Source organism: Ruditapes philippinarum, unplaced genomic scaffold (genome assembly GCF_026571515.1).
Source record: "Ruditapes philippinarum isolate M1 unplaced genomic scaffold, ASM2657151v2 ctg1917_1_1_1_1, whole genome shotgun sequence".
Taxonomy (NCBI): Eukaryota; Metazoa; Mollusca; class Bivalvia; order Venerida; family Veneridae; genus Ruditapes; species Ruditapes philippinarum.
In genome coordinates, this window is record NW_026857493.1 from 132,214 (window position 1) to 152,581 (window position 20,368).

The 20,368-nt window shown below is 35.2% G+C and overlaps 1 protein-coding gene across 1 annotated transcript in view; it reads right to left on the reverse strand.

Moving 5' to 3' along the window:
• LOC132749940 (WASH complex subunit 2-like) overlaps positions 1–20,049 on the reverse strand; it is a 43,524-nt gene extending 23,475 nt beyond the window's left edge. Inside the window, exons 1-18 of the mRNA XM_060739882.1 lie at positions 19,936–20,049; positions 17,582–17,665; positions 16,946–17,038; positions 16,448–16,519; positions 15,455–15,520; positions 14,825–14,995; positions 14,368–14,455; positions 13,891–13,994; positions 12,624–12,698; positions 11,936–12,064; positions 10,975–11,104; positions 10,507–10,569; positions 9,931–10,005; positions 9,248–9,391; positions 6,392–6,490; positions 4,357–4,461; positions 908–1,026; positions 363–461 (exon numbers count right to left, since the gene is read on the reverse strand). Of these exons, the coding sequence (XP_060595865.1) occupies positions 363–461; positions 908–1,026; positions 4,357–4,461; positions 6,392–6,490; positions 9,248–9,391; positions 9,931–10,005; positions 10,507–10,569; positions 10,975–11,104; positions 11,936–12,064; positions 12,624–12,698; positions 13,891–13,994; positions 14,368–14,455; positions 14,825–14,995; positions 15,455–15,520; positions 16,448–16,519; positions 16,946–17,038; positions 17,582–17,665; positions 19,936–20,001 (1,782 nt within the window). The 5' untranslated portion in view covers positions 20,002–20,049. The remainder of the gene's footprint in view (positions 1–362; positions 462–907; positions 1,027–4,356; positions 4,462–6,391; positions 6,491–9,247; positions 9,392–9,930; positions 10,006–10,506; positions 10,570–10,974; positions 11,105–11,935; positions 12,065–12,623; positions 12,699–13,890; positions 13,995–14,367; positions 14,456–14,824; positions 14,996–15,454; positions 15,521–16,447; positions 16,520–16,945; positions 17,039–17,581; positions 17,666–19,935) is intronic.
• Between the last annotated feature and the right edge of the window lie 319 nt (positions 20,050–20,368).

The following is a 20,368-nucleotide window of genomic DNA, read 5'->3' on the forward strand; positions in this document are numbered from 1 at the left end:
GAAAAATTAATCTCAGTACCTAAACAGTCACTTATTGATGTAAGATGCTGTATGAAAATGTGTTTTCAAATGATAGACGAAAGTTTGCCTCCACAGAAATAATATTTTCGTTATCAAATATTTGCGAATAATTTCAATTCGCAAAAATCACAAATATTTCCATGTAGCAAAATTTTCCACTTATACAGTAAATAAACAAAGACCCAGAACTTGTACCTGAGAATCAGCTGCTGATGTTCTGAATAAAGCTGAGAGGAGTAGCCCTACAGAGTGGGTAGAGACAATAAGTAAGGGTGCTAGGATGAAAAAAAAAAATGTGAACTTAATGATTTAACTTAAGAACAAGGGAGATAATTAGATACCTCATCTGAGTCTTGCCTCTGTGCTTTACTCTTCAATGCTTTTGCCAATGGATTACCTGCCCCTGGTGGTCCAAACATTGGCACTCCTCCAGGTGGAAGCTAAGAACATAAACAACAATATGAATTATCTGTTAGTTTATTTTAGAAATAAAAATATTATGTAAAATTTCAACAACAAACATGAAACTGTTTTTCATTACAAAAAAATCACTCCTTATTACACAAGTTACCAACTGACTGACTACTAATTCCACATGATTTCTGAATCAGCAGTGAGAGACAAATGATTATTAGACACAATGTCTGGGATCATTTGTCTTGGAGAAATAACATCTTGCCTGATGATTCGCACCTATAACCCCTACATTACAAATACAATGCTCTTCTTATTGAACTAAGCAGACTGACATCAACCTTAATATTCATAATGTATGTGTATATTTGAACAATGAACAATTTGAATAATTTTAACATATATTAATGTCTAAGACAGAATTACAATATATTTATGCTCAAGCCTGAACAAAATACAATTAACCACTTACTTTCTTCGCAGATGGCTCCTGCTTCTTTGGTTTTTCTGTAGGTTCATTAAACAAGTCATCATCATCCTCAAATAAACCACCTCCAGATTTCTCTGTTGCTTTCTTATCAGATTTCTTTTCTATATTATTAAAGACATTACATCATTTCCAAAAATAGATATTAATTATTGCATGACAAGTACCGGAATAAATAAGATAAAAAACTTTGGTTGAAAGGTTTCTGCTAATGTTACACCATGTTGCCCCCTTATTTGAAATTAACTTTTGTAATGATTTAATACATATAATTCAAGTATTAAATACATATGCAGTTGCAATAAAATTTAATTAAACTAACAAATTCACTGATCTACAAGTAGACCATGCAACAAAAGCTATTTATAAATATTTATAAATGTAATTATGCCCCCATTTCGAAGAAAAGGGGGTATATTGCTTTGCACTTGTCGGTCCGTCGGTCCGTCGGTCCGCAGACCAAATGGTTTCCGAGTGATAACTAAAAGAACCCTTAGGCCTAGGAACTTCAAACTTGGTATGGTGATTGGTCATGACAAGTAGATGACCCCTATTGATTTTGGGGGTCAAGGGGTCAAAGGTCAAGGTCACATTGACCTTGTAAGCAAAAAAACGGTTTTTCCCATCAATAACTAAAGAACCTTAAGGCCTAGGAACTTCAAACTTGGTATGGTGATTGGTCATGATCAGTAGATGACCCCTATTGATTTTGGGGTCAAGGGGTCAAAGGTCAAGGTCACATTGACCTTGTAAGGAAAAACGGTTTCCGATCATTAACTAAAGAACCTTTAGGCCCTAGGAACTTCAAACTTGGTATGGTGATTGGTCATGATTAGTAGATGACCCCTATTGATTTTGGGGTCAAGGGGTCAAAGGGTCAAGGTCACATTGACCTTGTAAGGAAAAAACGGTTTCCAATCAATAACTAAAGAACCCTTTAGGCCTAGGAACTTCAAACTTGGTATGGTGATTGGTCATGATCAGTAGATGACCCCTATTGATTTTTGGGGTCAAGGGTCAAAGGTCAAGGTCACATTGACCTTGTAAGGCAAAAACGGTTTCCGATCAATAAACTAAAGAACCTTTAGGCCTAGGAACTTCAAACTTGGTATGGTGATTGGTCATGATCAGTAGATGACCCCTATTGATTTTGGGGTCAAGGGGTCAAAGGTCAAGGTCACATTGACCTTGTAAGGTAAAAACGGTTTCCGATCAATAACTAAAGAACCTTAAGGCCTAGGAACTTCAAACTTGGTATGGTGATTGGTCATGATCAGTAGATGACCCCTATTGATTTTGGGGTCAAAGGGGTCAAAGGTCAAGGTCACATTGACCTTGTAAGGAAAAACGGTTTCCGATCAATTAACTAAAGAACCTTAAGGCCTAGGAACTTCAAACTTGGTATGGTGATTGGTCATGATTAGTTAGATGACCCCTATTGATTTTGGGGGGTCAAGGGGTCAAAGGTCAAGGTCACATTGACCTTGTAAGGAAAAACGGTTTCCGATCAATAACTAAAGAACCTTTAGGCCTAGGAACTTCAAACTTGGTATGGTGATTGGTCATGATCAGTAGATGACCCCTATTGATTTTTGGGGTCAAGGGGTCAAAGGTCAAGGTCACATTGACCTTGTAAGGCAAAAACGGTTTCCGATCAATAACTAAAGAACCTTTAGGCCTAGGAACTTCAAACTTGGTATGGTGATTGGTCATGATCAGTAGATGACCCCTATTGATTTTGGGGTCAAGGGGTCAAAGGTCAAGGTCACATTGACCTTGTAAGGAAAAACGGTTTCCGATCAATAACTAAAGAACTTTAGGCCTAGGAACTTCAAACTTGGTATGGTGATTGGTCATGATCAGTAGATGACCCCTATTGATTTTGGGGTCAAGGGGTCAAAGGTCAAGGTCACAATTAACCTTGTAAGCAAAAACGGTTTTCCGATCAAATAACTAAAGAACTTTTAGGCAATGGAACTTCAAAGTTGGTATGGTGATTGGTTCATGACCAGCAGATGACCCCTATTGATTTTGGGGTTAAGGGTCAAAAGGTCAAGGTCACATTGACCTTGTAGGTAAAAATGTTTCCAATCAATAACTTAAGAACCCTTAGGCCTAGGAACTTCAAACTTGGTATGGTGATTGGTCATGACCAGCAGATGACCCCTATTGATATTGGGGTTAAGGGTCAGAGGGCAAGGTCACATTGACCTTGTAGGTAAAAATGCTTTCCAATCAATAACTTAAGAACCCTTAGGCCTAGGAACTTCAAACTTGGTATGGTGATTGGTCATGACCAGCAGATGACCTTTTGATTTTGGGTCAAGGGGTCAAAGGTCAAGGTCACATTGACCTTGTAGGTAAAACGGTTTCCGATCAATTAACTAAAAACGCTTAGGCCTAGGAACTTCAAACTTTGTATGATGATTGTTCGTGAGCAGCAGAATGACCCCTATTGAGTTTTGGGTCAAGGGTCAAAGGTCAAGGTCACATTGACCTTGTAAGTAAAAACGGGTTCTGATCAATAACTTAAGAACGCTTAGGCCTAGGAACTTCAAACTTGGCATGGTGATTTGTCATGACCAGCAGATTACCCCTATTGATTTTGGGATCAAGGGGTCAAAGGTCAAGGTCACATTGACATTGTAAGTAAAAACGGTTTCTGATCAATAATTAAAGAACGCTTCGGCCTAGGAACTTCAAACTTGGTATGGTGATTGGTCATGAGCAGCAGATGACCCCTATTGATTTTAGGGTCAAAGGTCAAGGTCACATTGACCATGTATGTTAAAACGGTTTCCGATCAATAACTTAAGAACCCTTAGGCCTAGGAACTTCAAACTTGGTTATAGTGATTGGTCATGACCAGTAGATGACCTATTGATTTGGGTCAAGTGGTCAAAGGTCAAGGTCACATTGACCTTGTAGGTAAAAACGGTTTCTGATCAATTAACTGAAAACGCTTAGGCCTAGGAACTTCAAACTTTGTATGATGATTGGTCGTGACCAGCAGATGACCCCTATTGAGTTTTGGGTCAAGGGGTCAAAGGTTAAGGTCATGACCAGTAGATACTTGATAACCCTTATTAATTGTTTGATCACTGGGTCAGAAGTCATGCATAATAACCTTATCACATGACTAATTGGCTGCTGATAGGGGGCATACATGTTTTACAAACATATCTTGTTAAGAACTTAATTATATCTGTAAATGAACATTTCATTTCATTCAAGTTATCAGTCCAGTGTACATTTTTTAGCCTACAATAAAATACAGCCCTTTGCAATAAATTTCCTTACTTTTTATGTTTTATACATTTTATGTCATATTTTCCACACTATTTCTAATATAAATTATCAGCAATTAAAATGTCTGACCTTTTGTCTCTCAATCAAAATTTCAGACCTTTTGTTTTTCAATTAAAATTTCTGACCTTTTGTTTCTTTATGTTTAGGTTGACCACCACCAAATATGTCATCATCTTCTTCTTCATCATCAAACAATCCTCCACTTCCTCCACCAATACTTTTAGTTGAATCTTTATATAAAGTTATACATAATAAATGTTTTATGTTTTTTTTCAAGTGAATTAAACAGTTACTTTGTGCCAACATTGTAAAGGTCATTATGGTGATTTCTACTATTTCCATGGATTACTGTAACTCTACCAATAATTTTATACTTTTGCAACACCCAATATTGCATTAGAAAACCTACTCCCACTCTCTGCACCCCCCCCCCTTCAAGGATAACTCCCACTCTCTGCAACACCCCCCCCCTTCAAGGTGACTCCCACTCTCTGCAACACCCCTCCCCCTTCAAGGATAACTCCCACTCTCTGCAACCCCCCCCCCCTTCAAGGATAACTCCCACTCTCTGCAACACCCCTCCCCCTTCAAGGATAACTCCCACTCTCTACAACACACCCTACAAGGATAACTCCCACCCTCAGCATCACCCCTCCCCCTTCAAGGATAACTCCCACTCTCTGCAACACCCCTCCCCCTTCAAGGATAACTCCCACTCTCTGCAACACCCCTCCCCTTCAAGGATAACTCCCACTCTCGGCAACACCCCTCCGCCTTCAAGGATAACTCCCACTCTCTGCAACACCCCTCCCCCTTCAAGGATAACTCCCACTCTCTGCAACACCCCTCCCCTTCAAGGATAACTCCCACTCTCGGCAACACCCCTCCCCTTCAAGGATAACTCCCACTCTCGGCAACACCCCTCCCCCTTCAAGGATAACTCCCACTCTCTGCAACACCCCCTACAAGGATAACTCCCACCCTCAGCATCACCCCTCCCCCTTCAAGGATAACTCCCACTCTCTGCAACACCCCTCCTCCTTCAAGGATAACTCCCACTCTCTGCAACACCCCTCCCCTTCAAGGATAACTCCCACTCTCGGCAACACCCCTCCGCCTTCAAGGATAACTGAAGAAATGAGACAGGTTTTAAACCTGTCATTTGTTTTTGTAGTGCTAAATTTTTACGATGATGAACAAAAAACTGGGGGTATGTACAAGTTACTGTGTTGGGGCACTGAGCCAAGATCTGATGACAAATCGAGCAACAAAGATTAAAACAACTCTGTACATTTATGTATTTTTGGTGTTTTTTTAAGTTGTACTGTATTTATATGAAACTATGAAGCTTGAAGCAAAACAGCATTTAGGCTGTAGGACACCAACAAGGACTCCTGCCATGCCTCATTCCAACAAGACAAAATTATTTAACAAATGATACATGGCCTTGAGGGCAATATGCAAGTTTACAGACTGATTTGTCAGACTGAGGAAGAGCAGCTGAGGGACATATACCTTCCAAAGTCTGACCAACCAGTCCGTAAACTTGCATTTTGCCTGAAAGGCCATGTTTTATTTGTTATATTATACCGAATCTAAATCCTTTCATCTCTTTTGTTGCTGACATTTTTACTATAATTTACTTTCAAAATTAATAATAATTTATTTGTTCAGTGTGTGAAATATTTCAAACCCTAGTCTGAATTATTATTTTTATTTTCAAGTGATACAGCAAAAAAAATCATTATTCAAATTTTGCTTATTAAATTAAACAGGCAAAAAATCCGAACTTTAACATTTAATATGACGTCATCCAGTCCATATAAGAATTATGGACCTGCCACGGTCTGTATGCAGTTTATGGACCGGATGAGGTCATATTAAATATATGACGGGCATATGCAAATGAGGTATAATATATTAAAATAATCCTTTCTCACATATGATATACCAATGCTTTAAACCAGTTTACAGTAACTTTCTTAACTAAATAATGGACCCTCGCCTTATAGGTGTCTTGTCCTTGTAGGAGAGTGAATTATTGAGTAAAACTACCACTTCTTGACAACTGGGTCATCAAAAAAATCATAAAAAAAGAAAATTGTTGTAAATATTTGATAGAATATTGAATATAGGATTATATTACACATTTCAGTATACCTGGAGCACCAAACACTGATATACCGCCAACTGGTTTTTTCTTTCCACTTAACGTTCTTGTTCGAGATTTCTGCTCAACTGGTTTCTCATCTTCAGATTCTTTAATAAATAAGATATGTTTGTAAAACATGTATGCCCCCTATCAGCAGCCAATTAGTCATGTGATAAGGTTATTATGCATGACTTCTGACCCAGTGATCAAACAATTAATAAGGGTTATCAAGTATCTACTGGTCATGACCTTAACCTTTGACCCCTTGACCCAAAACTCCATAGGGGTCATCTGCTGGTCACGACCAATCATCATACAAAGTTTGAAGTTCCTAGGCCTAAGCGTTTTTAGTTAATTGATCGGAAACCGTTTTTACCTACAAGGTCAATGTGACCTTGACCTTTGACCCCTTGACTCCAAAATCAATAGGTCATCTGCATGTCATGACCAATCACCATACCAAGTTTGAAGTTCCTAGGCCTAAGGGTTCTTAAGTTATTGATTGGAAAGCATTTTTACCTACAAGGTCAATGTGACCTTGCCCTTTGACCCCTTAACCCCAATATCATATCTATAGGGGTCATCTGCTGGTCATGACAAATCACCATACCAAGTTTGAAGTTCCTAGGCCTAAGGGTTCTTTAGTTATTGATCGGAAACCGTTTTTACCTACAAAGTCAATGTGACCTTGACCTTTGACCCCTTGACCCCAAAATCAATAGGTCATCAGCTGGTCATGACCAATCACCATACCAAGTTTGAAGTTCCTAGGCCTAAGGGTTCTTTAGTTATTGATCGGAAACCGTTTTTACCTACAAGGTCAATGTGACCTTGACCTTTGACCCCTTAACCCCAAAATCAATAGGGGTCATCTGCTGGTCATAACCAATCACCATACCAAGTTTGAAGTTCCTAGGCCTAAGGGTTCTTTTGTTATTGATCCGAAACCGTTTTTACCCAAGAGGTCAATGTGACCTTGACCTTTGACCCCTTGACCCCAAAATCAATAGGGGTCATCTACTGATCATGACCAATCACCATACCAAGTTTGAAGTTCCTAGGCCTTAAGGTTCTTTAGTTATTGATCGGAAACCGTTTTTGCTTACAAGGTCAATGTGACCTTGACCTTTGACCCCTTGACCCCAAAATCAATAGGGGTCATCTACTGATCATGACCAATCACCATACCAAGTTTGAAGTTCCTAGGCCTTAAGGTTCTTTAGTTATTGATCGGTAACCGTTTTTGCTTACAAGGTCAATGTGACCTTGACCTTTGACCCCTTGACCCCAAAATCAATAGGGGTCATCTACTGATCATGACCAATCACCATACCAAGTTTGAAGTTCCTAGGCCTTAAGGTTCTTTAGTTATTGATCGGAAACCGTTTTTGCTTACAAGGTCAATGTGACCTTGACCTTTGACCCCTTGACCCCAAAATCAATAGGGGTCATCTACTGATCATGACCAATCACCATACCAAGTTTGAAGTTCCTAGGCCTTAAGATTCTTTAGTTATTGATCGGAAACCGTTTTTGCTTACAAGGTCAATGTGACCTTGACCTTTGACCCCTTGACCCCAAAATCAATAGGGGTCATCTACTGATCATGACCAATCACCATACCAAGTTTGAAGTTCCTAGGCCTTAAGGTTCTTTAGTTAATGATCGGAAACCGTTTTTGCTTACAAGGTCAATGTGACCTTGACCTTTGACCCCTTGACCCCAAAATCAATAGGGGTCATCTACTGATCATGACCAATCACCATACAAGTTTGAAGTTCCTAGGCCTTAAGGTTCTTTAGTTATTGATCGGAAACCGTTTTTGCTTACAAGGTCAATGTGACCTTGACCTTTGACCCCTTGACCCCAAAATCAATAGGGGTCATCTACTGATCATGACCAATCACCATACCAAGTTTGAAGTTCCTAGGCCTTAAGGTTCTTTAGTTATTGATCGGAAACCGTTTTTGCTTACAAGGTCAATGTGACCTTGACCTTTGACCCCTTGACCCCAAAATCAATAGGGGTCATCTACTGGTCATGACCAATCACCATACCAAGTTTGAAGTTCCTAGGCCTAAGGGTTCTTTAGTTATCACTCGGAAACCATTTGGTCTACGGACCGACGGACCGACAAGTGCAAAGCAATATACCCCCTTTTCTTCGAAATGGGGGCATAATAAAATATGACTATATCATAATCTAGCTTGTTCACACCTATTTTTCATTATAGTTCAGACCTACACCTAAAAGGTCATACAGTAACTTTTCCGGGGCAGAAACTGTCACATAAATCATTTCAGGTATAAGTTCATATTTGAACCAACTCTTTTTCCACTAACAAAATGGATGGAATAGATGTTCACCACACTTGAAACATAATAAAGTCTCTCATGGGCATCAAACCCATACCAGTTATGGGCAAATGGCCAAAAGACAGTGTCCTTAACCACTCAGCTACGTCTAAAAGTTGTTAAAGATGTTTTTATTTGTTTATAACAGACATTTCTTTCCAAAATAATAAATTAAGTACATAATCAGAGGCAACCAATGTAACAAAACCATGGGCGATTAGCTGAGTGGTTAATACATCAGACCAGTAATCTAAGGATTGGTGGCCGCTTGGTTCTAACACCCTCAAGGAGAAGCCCGTGTTTCCTAGAGGAAGAAATTTTACACTCATTGCTCAGTACTGGTTGATTCCAGGAACAGTTTTGAAAATGTGTCAAAAGCTTATAGCTTCCTAAATTAGATATATAATGTATATACCAGACTAAGCAGTTCAGGCCAAACTGATGGTTTGAGATAAATTTAGAGGTTTCAGAATAAAATTTTAAAATTGTTTACATATAATTGTGTAATACCTTCTTCTTCTGATTCATCTTTCACTTTTTTAGCTTGTTTTGTACCCTCACCAAACAGGTCACCCTGTAACATACAAAAGTCAAGCATCTTCACTTGTAAACAATAAACTATATAGCAGGATTTAATATATATTCTAAAGTCTACTGTAACAATAAAAACTGGAAGCAAAAAAAAATTCTTCCTTCAATTTTAAAACCCTTTGAATTTTTATTTTTTTGTTTTTCATTTTTATAGTCAAGCCAAAAAAGGGTTTTGGGTCAGTGGTTTTGGGTTTTCTGTTTAAACCGGTGGTTCGGGTGGGGGAGATATCGGGAAACAGCATGTTTTTATTAAACCCAATACCTTTGGGGAAGTGATCAAAAAATTTAATATAATTGAAAAACTTTTTTAAACTTCATTTCAATTCAAATCAATACATTTTTCCAGAATAAAAAATTTTTGTTTATTAGGCAAACCAAAACCTGAAAAAAGGTTTTCCTTGATATATTTTCAGAAATAAAAAGGGCCCATGGGAATCTGTTTATTTAATATTAACATGCACCAGTAAAAACAACAAATCAAACTGACTTTCTGTCCATAATATAATATGCAGTATGAAACACCAAGCAGTAAATGAAATAATCTGATTATACTAAAATATAAAAGCAATTTACCTCATCACTATCCACCAAACAGGTTCAGCCTGACTTTTTTCCCGCAAAAGTCCCGCCACCAAACAAGTCATCATCCTCATCATTGTCTTGAGCAGTAAATAGATCTGTTCAGTAGAGAAAGAATAGGCAGATCTGTTAATAGTTTGATGACATTATATACATGTAAATAATAAGTGTTGTTCTACTCGTATAAAAGATATAAAAACTATGATGATTTTTTATGGTATAAAGGAATAGAATTTCACTAGAGTTTTAGTGTTGTGAGCTTGGTGATGAGCTGAATCAGTACAGCTCAAGATCAGCTCCTCACAGTGTCTGATCATTGTCTGCAATGTTAATTATTAACTTAGTTCATATTTTAAATTTTTTATAAAAATGATGACTAGATTAGTCCAAATTGACAGATGAACAAATTCATTTAAGATATTTGGTGTGGTAAAATGTAAAAAATACAAACTGTTGCAAATATTTCATTTTAGCCCTGTTAGTCCTAAACAAAATGTGGAACCAATTATAACATAACAAATGAGTCATATTTATTCTAGATGGATTAAGTTGACCCTGAATATCAAGTTCATTTGGGGAGTAAGGGTTCACCAACTTACCATCATCTTCCTTTGGCTTTTCTTTCTTCTTTCCTTTCTTTTCTTTCTTTCCTTTTTTCTTCTCTAAAACACAAAATTAAATCATTACTCTGTATCTTAATTTACATTATAGGTAAAATTCATACAAAAATATGATTTCCTTACTTTTCCTGGTAGAAAATACAAAGTAAAAATATTTCTTAATAACTTTGAAATAGAACAAAATTTTAAAAAAGTCTGTATTTGCTCACTATAGAAATTTATGAATAAATTTTGATTGTGTTTGTGTGAAGGTGGGGGAGATAATGTAAAGGATACAGTTAAGGATCCCTCATAGGGGAGAATACATCTGAGCTGTCAGGTAGCTTTGTCAGCAGTTTCACAACAGTATTCTGGAAGTCTTGGGTTTGAGTCTCTCTGTCAGACCTTGTGACAGTCATATCATACACAGTATTTTCACACATAATAATAACAGTATCTCATAGTTACCTTTTTTCTTGGGTTTTTCCTCTTCTGAGTCATCCCCAGAACCAGCTGGTTCAGGTGATGGGGCTTTTGGTGCAGGACCTCCCAATTTCCTGGCAAGCTCTGAGGCAAAGTCTAGAGGGGCAGCTGTAGGCTAATTATAATAAAAATCATATCTCAAGAATATTTAAGAGTCATTGAAAGTGCCAATACAAAATCTTTTCTTCACGCTTAATTTCATTTTATTCCAAGATAAGAACAAAAAAGTGTTATATGTTTTCGCTGGCTGAGGAAATCAAATAACACATCAACTAGTAACTGACTCGTAGGTAAAAATTGTAACGCTCATGTTGATTGTCAAAAAACATACTCTTTCAATAGAAAATCTTAGGTCATTTATAAGATGCATGTACTATGAACAGCATGAAAATATTGATTCCCTCCAAGATATGAAATACATTTGTTATTAAGAAAAATATCAAATCATCATAACACATTTATTTAGCATGAACATTACACTGGACTGTAGCCAAATAACTTAATTTGTATAGAGAATCTTAACATGGTATCTGCCTGCCTACCGGGGGGCATAAATCACAAAATAACAAAACCACTTTAAATTTGATTGACTATCAAATACATGGATATGACAAAATGTTTTGAATGTGTGCAGATGGACAGACAGATATGTAACTTCAACAAAATAATGAGTCATGTTTTTTTTCTGTTTTCTTTGTTGCATTACGCTACTGGCCCAAGAATGAAGTCTGTAGATCAATTTTTCCTGTTCAATTATACAGACATGCATACAGAACAGATCACATTACCACTGTATGTCCAAGATTAAATATCTAGAGAAATTCCCCCTTCCCAAAAGGATTTTAAACCAGTAATTTTTGGGATACTAACCTAAAGGGTTTCCCCTAAGGGCCAGGCTATTTGAGTATATGATGAATCAATAAGTGTCATTATTTTTGTGTTTTACCTTTGGCTTCTCTTCTTCATCTTCCTCCTCGTCACTCTCGTCAGAATCTTCTGATTCACTTCTATCTTTGGCCTTCTTTTTCTCACTTGTACCAAATAAGTCACCGTCACTGTCTGACTCCTCTGAGTCCTAAATGGAAATCATAAATAAATCTATGCATCAGACAGTAACCATTTATATAAAGTTTGTAGAAGGCCATCTAAGGATTATTTCTATTCAGTTTGGCCCAAAACTACCAAGTTGTCAAGGAGGAAATGTTGTTTAAACAACTTGTGGGTACTGATGCATGATTAAACATCTCAAATGATCTATCTAGTGCAGAACCTGAGCCCTTAAACACCACAAGCAAACATAAGATGTGTATGCTACCAATACAATATGAGACCAGTCTGTAATTCTTTACAATCAGACCAGGACTGTACACTATTTAAGCTCAACATCCGCAATTTAATGCTAGTAGGTTAGACTCTACACTATTTGCTGATTGACCAAATTTTGGTTTGTAAAATTTTTATGAGTAGAATTTCACCCATGTCAGTTTTTCATCTTGCAGTCTGATCAAACTTCATACTATAGGTTTTTCAATTAATGTATATAAATTTACTATAAATATCATGGACTGTTCCTAATTTAAAACAAGAAGAGTCTTTTATGAAAAGATGAGACTTTTGTATATTATGATAAATACCTGTGGAAATAGGTCTTTCTTTTCTCTCTTCACAGGTTTCTCACCGTCCGAATCAGACTCGGAATCACTGTATGAGTACTGTAATTATAAAGATACATGTATTAACTGTCCAACCAGTGTTAACAACAAAATTGATAACACCGTTCAAATCATATTTGTCTATTAAAAGAAATATGAACTTTTCTTTCCACCGCTTGACTAAAATCTTTTATAACCAATTGTAACATTAAAGATATTTTAAGTAACTATTGTGATTGTTCATGAAATCCTTTCTATGGTCATTTGCACTATACCACTGCTCTGGTATGTACAGAAGTTATCAGTCCCTAACTTCCTTGCGGAAGTAAAGGCAACTAGTACTAGAAAACTGCCAAACAGCCTGTCCAGGAACAATGTGGTAAATGAACTTTGGTTAATCTATGTTGCTCACTACTGTGAGGGTAAACTACCACCACCAATACCACACCTATTCTTAGGTTCTAACCTAATATTTTTGGAGAGTGGAAGAAAAAGAAACATTTCTCTCAGGCACAAGTTGATAATTTAGGAGAGTAGAAGAAAAAGAAACATTTCTTTCAGGCACAAGTTTATAATTTTAAAGGAAAAACAAGAGCTTTTCTCAGGCACAAGCTCGATAATAAATACGAGAGCAGAAGAAAGAAAAACTTAGGAACAAGTGGAAAAATTTAGAAATAGTCATCTAAGAGTTTATCTGACCTTGTCACACAACATTCTCCTGTCATTCAGAAATATATAGATAGTTTTGAAAATATTAAAAAGTAAAAATTCTTTGATTTTTCTTAAAAGAGGAATCCTTAATTTCCAGGAGATAATCTGTAACCTATTGCAACAAAACTTTTAATAACAAAATTTTCACTAAAAGTAGTATGATCGATTAGGAATAACGTTTTGAAAGTTGGGCCGGTAGTACAACCTTTTAAAAAATAAAAAAGTTCTTAGTTAAAATTAATTTTAACCCCTTTTTGCTAGTAAAAAAAATCAAAGTATATGAGGTTATCCCTTAAGAAATAAAAGAAGTAACAGTAAAAAATAGTATTCTTTTAAGAAATTCAACAAGGGGAGATAAAATCTCTAGAGTTATGAACCTTGTCACATAAGATGTGTTGATGATAAGAACACATATATTTGAAATTTGAAGTTAATAACCTTAAGAAATGACAAATTTAGTGAAAAAATTTTTTGCACCAAAACTTTCTAAAATCTGACCGGACCGGGACGCCCGGGGCAGACACTCTCCATATACTATAGTCGAAGCTAATAAAAAACTTACCTCATTCCTGTTCTTGTCACCTTTCACACTTTCATCCTCAGACTCACTTTCAGAAATACTTCCAGCATCAGATTCCTCATCTAAAATTTAAAAAATGCAAAATATTCTTTTTGTTTTATATTCAACAAGCATGGAATGTATGACATTAATGCCAGGATTGTATGGGTTTACCTAATTGACAAAACAAATAACAGTTTCTAATTTTCAACAATATGTCCCCAAACCTAAAAAGGTAGCTATGATCAAGAGGGTTTGGTTAAGTGTACTTGCTTTTAACCCAGGGAACATTGGTTCAGGACCTTCTGGGGTCACAACCATGTTGCCTCAAATGACATCAGTACTGGAGCAAACTCAAGAGTGTTTTAAGCAAGCTTCAAGCTTTCTTCCCAGTTAACTTTAATTTTAGCCACTTTAACCTGCTGGTGAACAACATTAATTCAAAGATACACTTACCGGTGTCTTCCTTCAGTCCAACATTGTCATCTTGCATAAAGTTTGGTGTTCCTATCAGATATGGTAATGTTCTATCAAAATACGGATCCTAGAAACAATTCAAATCTAAATATTTATACAACACATATCTTTCTGTAAACAAATTCTAAAATACAAATATATAAACTTTAAAATTATAAAACTTAAAATGACATTATCCTCATTTTTTTCACTAAATAAAGCTATACTTTTCTTTTGTGTAATGGCCAAAAATTGGTAATGACAAATGTTTAGGATAAAATACAAAATCTGCCTAAAAATACCTGTACAACTCATTTTATCAATTGAACTTTTGGGACACATTCTATTTATATAATTTCCATAAGCATTAAACATGTGAAATAGGATATAAAATTGAAAACAATCATGACAAATTGAAAAACTATTTTGACTTGATACATGAAAAAATAAAGGTCACCTTGGCTTCAAGTATTGGATCAACATGATAGGACTCATCTTCTTCAGAATCCGAGTTGTCAATGTTAGTATCCAGCTTTTCAAAAGCTTTTTCAATAACCTCAACACCTAGTCTTATTGCCTCACTGACTTTTGGTATCAACTCAGCTTCTCTTTGTTCTCGAGTCTTTTCCTGAATAAAATATTACACAAAATAACAGTGACTTTTTCCTTCTTTTCACATGGTTATAACAATGTAATTTTCAAAATACACACATAAAATGTTAAACATATATTACTGTACAAAAACAACACATAGGCAAAACACAATACCAATATTACTTATATAGCTTAAAATGGTAAAAGCATAACTGGCATGTCCATGGTTAGACCTTAAGTCCAGGCTGTCAATTAATAACTGACATGTTCAATATTCTCAAAGTTTCTTATTTTCTTTTGTTCAATAGAGGCCCAAAGGCCCTTTATTCTATTGTTATAGAAGTTTATTGTTGGCCTCCTACCTGTTCTTTGATAGAGCAGATTTAGGGACAATACCATACCAATACTTTAGACATATAAAAAAGTAAATTTGAAGAAATAAGAATGATTTTTGAAAAAGAATACATGGAACAAAACAAAACAAAACTTTCACCTGGTTTTCTTGTTTCTTTTCCTCCTGGGGGGTCTCTTCCTGGCTCACATCTTCATCATAGACACGCTACAATGGTAAAAATAAATCATCAAATGATGACTTTTTACAAACAATGATCATCTTTAACTTCATCTCTTAAGTAAAATACACCTTACTGAAACATGAAAGGGTCAATTGACAATATACATATTTCTACGTAACTATCAACATCTGCTGAATATTTAGAACTCCTTGCATGATAAGGTTGAGGGATAAAAGATGTAATAGTATACATGTACATGTACCATTAGAAAGTTTAATGTAATTAAAGGACCAAGGTTCAGTTCATATAACTACAAGTTTCTCATATAACACAGAACAGTATGGTATTACACAGCTTATTTCTGATCATTGATCAAATGATTAAACCATGGATTACCCCACTAAAATATCTGAATCTTTCATTCTGGACAATACCAGTCATCATTTTTCGAAAAATTTCAAAAGAAACGTGACAACTGAACAGTGCAGACTATGATTAAATGGCATAGATGTGTCAACTGATATTGGTCTGCACTGATCACATGATTAGCACCAGCTGCCATCATCGGGCTGTGAATTAACTGTCAACAAACATTGCATCTTCAAAAGAATAGCCACTGGCAGTAATTTGTGTCAAAATTTACTTTGAAGTAATCATTTACCTGAAATTCAAAGTTGTTTTTTTATATGGAGTTACTATTTTATATATTGTTGCCATTATGTGATTAAAACTTTCTCATATATATAAGAAAGTTTTAATCACATAATGGCAACAACTCTTGTCCTACACAGTGAGATTAGTTTTGAAACTACATAATGTTAAAACCAAAAAACCTCTATTTATGAGCAAATTATTTCACAGATACATGTAAATTACATTTGATTAGTTACGATAATTTCTTTCATGTAGATTATTATATATCTGGAAAAACAAACAAAAAAAACAAAATCTGCTTTTGATTGGTAACTCACATTTTCTACAAATTGTGTGTTTGCTAACATCATGAAGTCGTTGAAAACATTATTCACACGGACCCCAGCCATCTGAAATACATATCAAAGTAATTTATTTTATAAAACCCAAATATATGCTTCAGTTTTTCATGATCACAATTGTTCATGTTTGTCTTAGGTAAAGTTTAAACTATTTTGCATGAGCCATTCGCTCTTAAGGAAGTATACAATCATATTTTTCTTTGAAAGTTTCATACAGATATTTCATATTACAATGTATTCTATTTCTAAATTCAAACAAAAATTTTGTAAACTACAGGCATAAAATATATTGTTTTCAATTCTTGAATTCTTTAACAATACCATAAAATATGATGACTTTCCATGACTGACTGTGGTGCACAACTGTAAACTATTCTAAAAAGTAAACATTTTAAATATGACCTTTTAGAAGCTAGCTAAACAGTCATCAAAATGGGCAAAAAACCTGTATTCTGACATACTAGATTCAGTTACCTTGGAATCATGTACTAGATTTTCAACTTCTTTCTCAATTTCATGAGTTCTCGAGATCAACTTCTGTGAAAACTCTTGCAGGTATAGCAGCAACTGTTAAAATGGGTGAGAAAAAACAAACAACTTGTCAATTACCAAGCTCTTGTATCTCTAATGATATAAAGTGGTAACTATGGTAACAAAGTCTGAGAACAAATCCAAGAATCCCTTGGTCAATCTCTATCTATAATACAGCTCCCATGGAATGTACACTTTTTGTGCTTCCACCATCATCACCCTTTAAGCAATCTCCCTAATCCACCCAAAATCACAGAGATATGCATTGTAAACACTATCGTTGAGTTTGAGAAATTGTAAAAGTGTATTTCAACTAAATTTTCTTTCAAGTTAAAGTACTTGAATGTACAAGTATATAATTTATAAAAACATCTTTAAAGAAAACTAGAATAACATTTATAATATTTACAGTCATATACATGTATCCTGTTTATCATACTTTTATAATTGTTAAATTTAACTGAAAGTCTTTTGTAAATTATTTCAAAATCATGTTTCTTACAGCAGTCCAAATAAAAAAATTCTATTAAAATATGAGAAACTAGTTAACCTAGATAATTGATTAAGTTGTGCACTTACCCCTGAATCACCAGCCAGGGACCAATTACTGGCCCCTTTTCTCATTTCATCAAGACTCCATGCTCTCTCCCATGATCTGTCAGACTGAAAGTTTCAAAATATTTACCATTACTATAATGATTTAATGACTTTTTCTATTTGTTTGTTGGGTTTGGTTGGACTCTATAAATATGCCAGGATGGTTATAAATATTATGCCAGATGGTTTATATATAGAAACAATTATCATTTTGACTCTTTACTAACAAAAGATTCCCTTTCAAAACAATTAATTAAACAAATGACAACATGTGCATCTGATTGGATGAAAAGATAATATGTCACTGTTCTCCAATTGCTTGTCACATCCAAGATTTCTACACAAATAAGGTAGGTTTACAGCAAGACTGTATTCGCCAATTGAGATATTGTATCAATGGGCCGAAACTCCATCTCTTATTCTGACCGTAAGTAAAATGTATCATAGACTCTCACTATCTATCTTTCGTTTACTAATGTCAAACCCCTCGCGGGGACGTAGACATGTCTAACTCAAGACAAGACGTCAAGAGATGTCAAGTTATTTTGACTATAGAGTGCATGAGGATTGCAAATAAGTGCCTTTCAGTTTTTTCTTACACAAAACACTACATTGGCAAGATATTGTTTGATCAGGCAGTTTATTCCAGTCATAAACAACCCTATCAACAAAGAAATTCTTACGAATGTCAGTATTAACATTCAAATGACTACTAGATCCTTAACATAAATTCATACAAACTTTCCTTAAAATTGTAAGCTTGTTCCTTGGCAAGTATTACACTAACCATGAAATTAAGATAAGGTACACAAGTTAAACAATTTTTTATTATTATTTTTACTGAATTCAATATAAAGTTTTTATTCCTTGAAGTGGTCATCCTGCATTCCTGCTCCAAAATAAAAAGAATTAAAGACAAATCACCTAATGAAGTCAGCTGTAAGCTGAGACAGCTTTATCCTATATCCTGGAATAGACCCCGGGGTCTAAACCAGGAGTATATATAAGGTTTATTCTGTTTTCTTTAGTGTATCAATATACAAGTTTTACTTCTGAAATATACAGAGGGGTATAATCCAGGAGATTGCCGCTGAGACTTGAGTATACTGGTGCCTCATAATTCCGTGTTACCCATATGTCCAAGGTAATAGGCATAAACAGTCTCAAGTGCCTCATAGACTTCATGCACCTGCCAGGAGTTTTACTTTCACTTTCTTATTGTATTTTTATTAAAATGTAACATGTATACAACTGAGAATTCAGATTAAGAGCAAAGTAAATTATTTCACTATTTTACTTTTAGTTTTTATGCCTTTTAAGACAATTGTCTGTTAATTTAAACAACCATTGAGATATTTGATAAATGCCATAGAGAAAATCCCCACTTTCAGACAAGGCTAGGTATAGATGTGCTTTTGAAACTGTTAAAATGTTATTCAATTGCCTTGGAAATATGAGAACACAACGTTACTTACAAGGCAGCAGATGGGTGTTAATTGCCATGTTGTGAATATAATTGCTTACATGCAAACATTAAAACGTATAAACTATGATGTAATTGACATGTCTTTCCTACATTATTTAACATATTTTCCAGAATTTTATCCTTCTAACTTTTGTTATCTATGTATTTATTTTCGGAATCATACATCGTAACTTAGTATTTCCTTATAAGGAAGTAATCGGAAGTCATGTTTTTGGCGGCAATAGTGCACAAGTTTCTTGTAATTAGTAAAGTGGGCATTCAAGGTTTATTTGTCAAGCCGTTTAGATGTGAAATTTCCGAAAATATTGAAATTTTTTCGACTTTATTATACAGAAAGTTTTGTAAATGTTTCTAACAATTGTTTTCTTTTTCAGGATTATGTACAGCTCTGAGCAAAGTAAAAATGTGCCTTAATATGCAAAATAAATAATATCCACGGACTTTTAAAATCGATGAGGCATATTCATTTAATTCTGTTTTGATTCACTGTGAATTATTATTCTGTTTGTATATGCGGCTTATAAATAGCCTACTCCCTCTAGCCTCTTTTAACTCTGTGTTGTGTTGTTTATTATTTGAAAGGTGTATTATCAGAGACATAGATAACGTCTCTGGTATTATTAAAGAATGTAAATGATTTATGCTCGTTTGAGTGTAACGAATTAGAGCATAAGTGTTAAACTAGACTGTTATGTACCACGGAAATATGAGGCACCAGTATAACTGTTCTTCAACAGTTCCATCTTCAACACCAATGTGGTCAAGAATACCTATAAACTTCTCGTTGATGATTTACAACAAGTAACTTGTATTATTAATTCCCAAACATATAGACTCCGGTTAAATTTACCTGCGTCTGAGAAGACGAGCCAGTTTCGGTTACCTCTGGAGGAGGCGGTGGTGGTTCGTCCGCCATTTTGTCTCAATAAACTGTCACATGACTTCTAATCAGGTTAAACACTACCAAATAATTTCGTTTTAGATTTCACACCACCAAATTATATTCTCTGGAAAATCATCAAATTCCTAATTTGGGACCCAATGCAGATGTAATATGTAGATATATTGAAGTGCTGAAAATTCTCCGTTTTTTCCAAAATCCAATTATAATTATAGGAACTGCCACAGATATATATTTAGCTCCATGGAACTGCCTATTAGTCATATTAATTAAGTGCTGCAAATTTAATAAACTGAACCCCGGTCATGAAATAATTAAGGGGTTTCATATCCCAAAATGTACGGCTGAGCCCCTAGATTACGAAATTGGATATCGTTTTCAC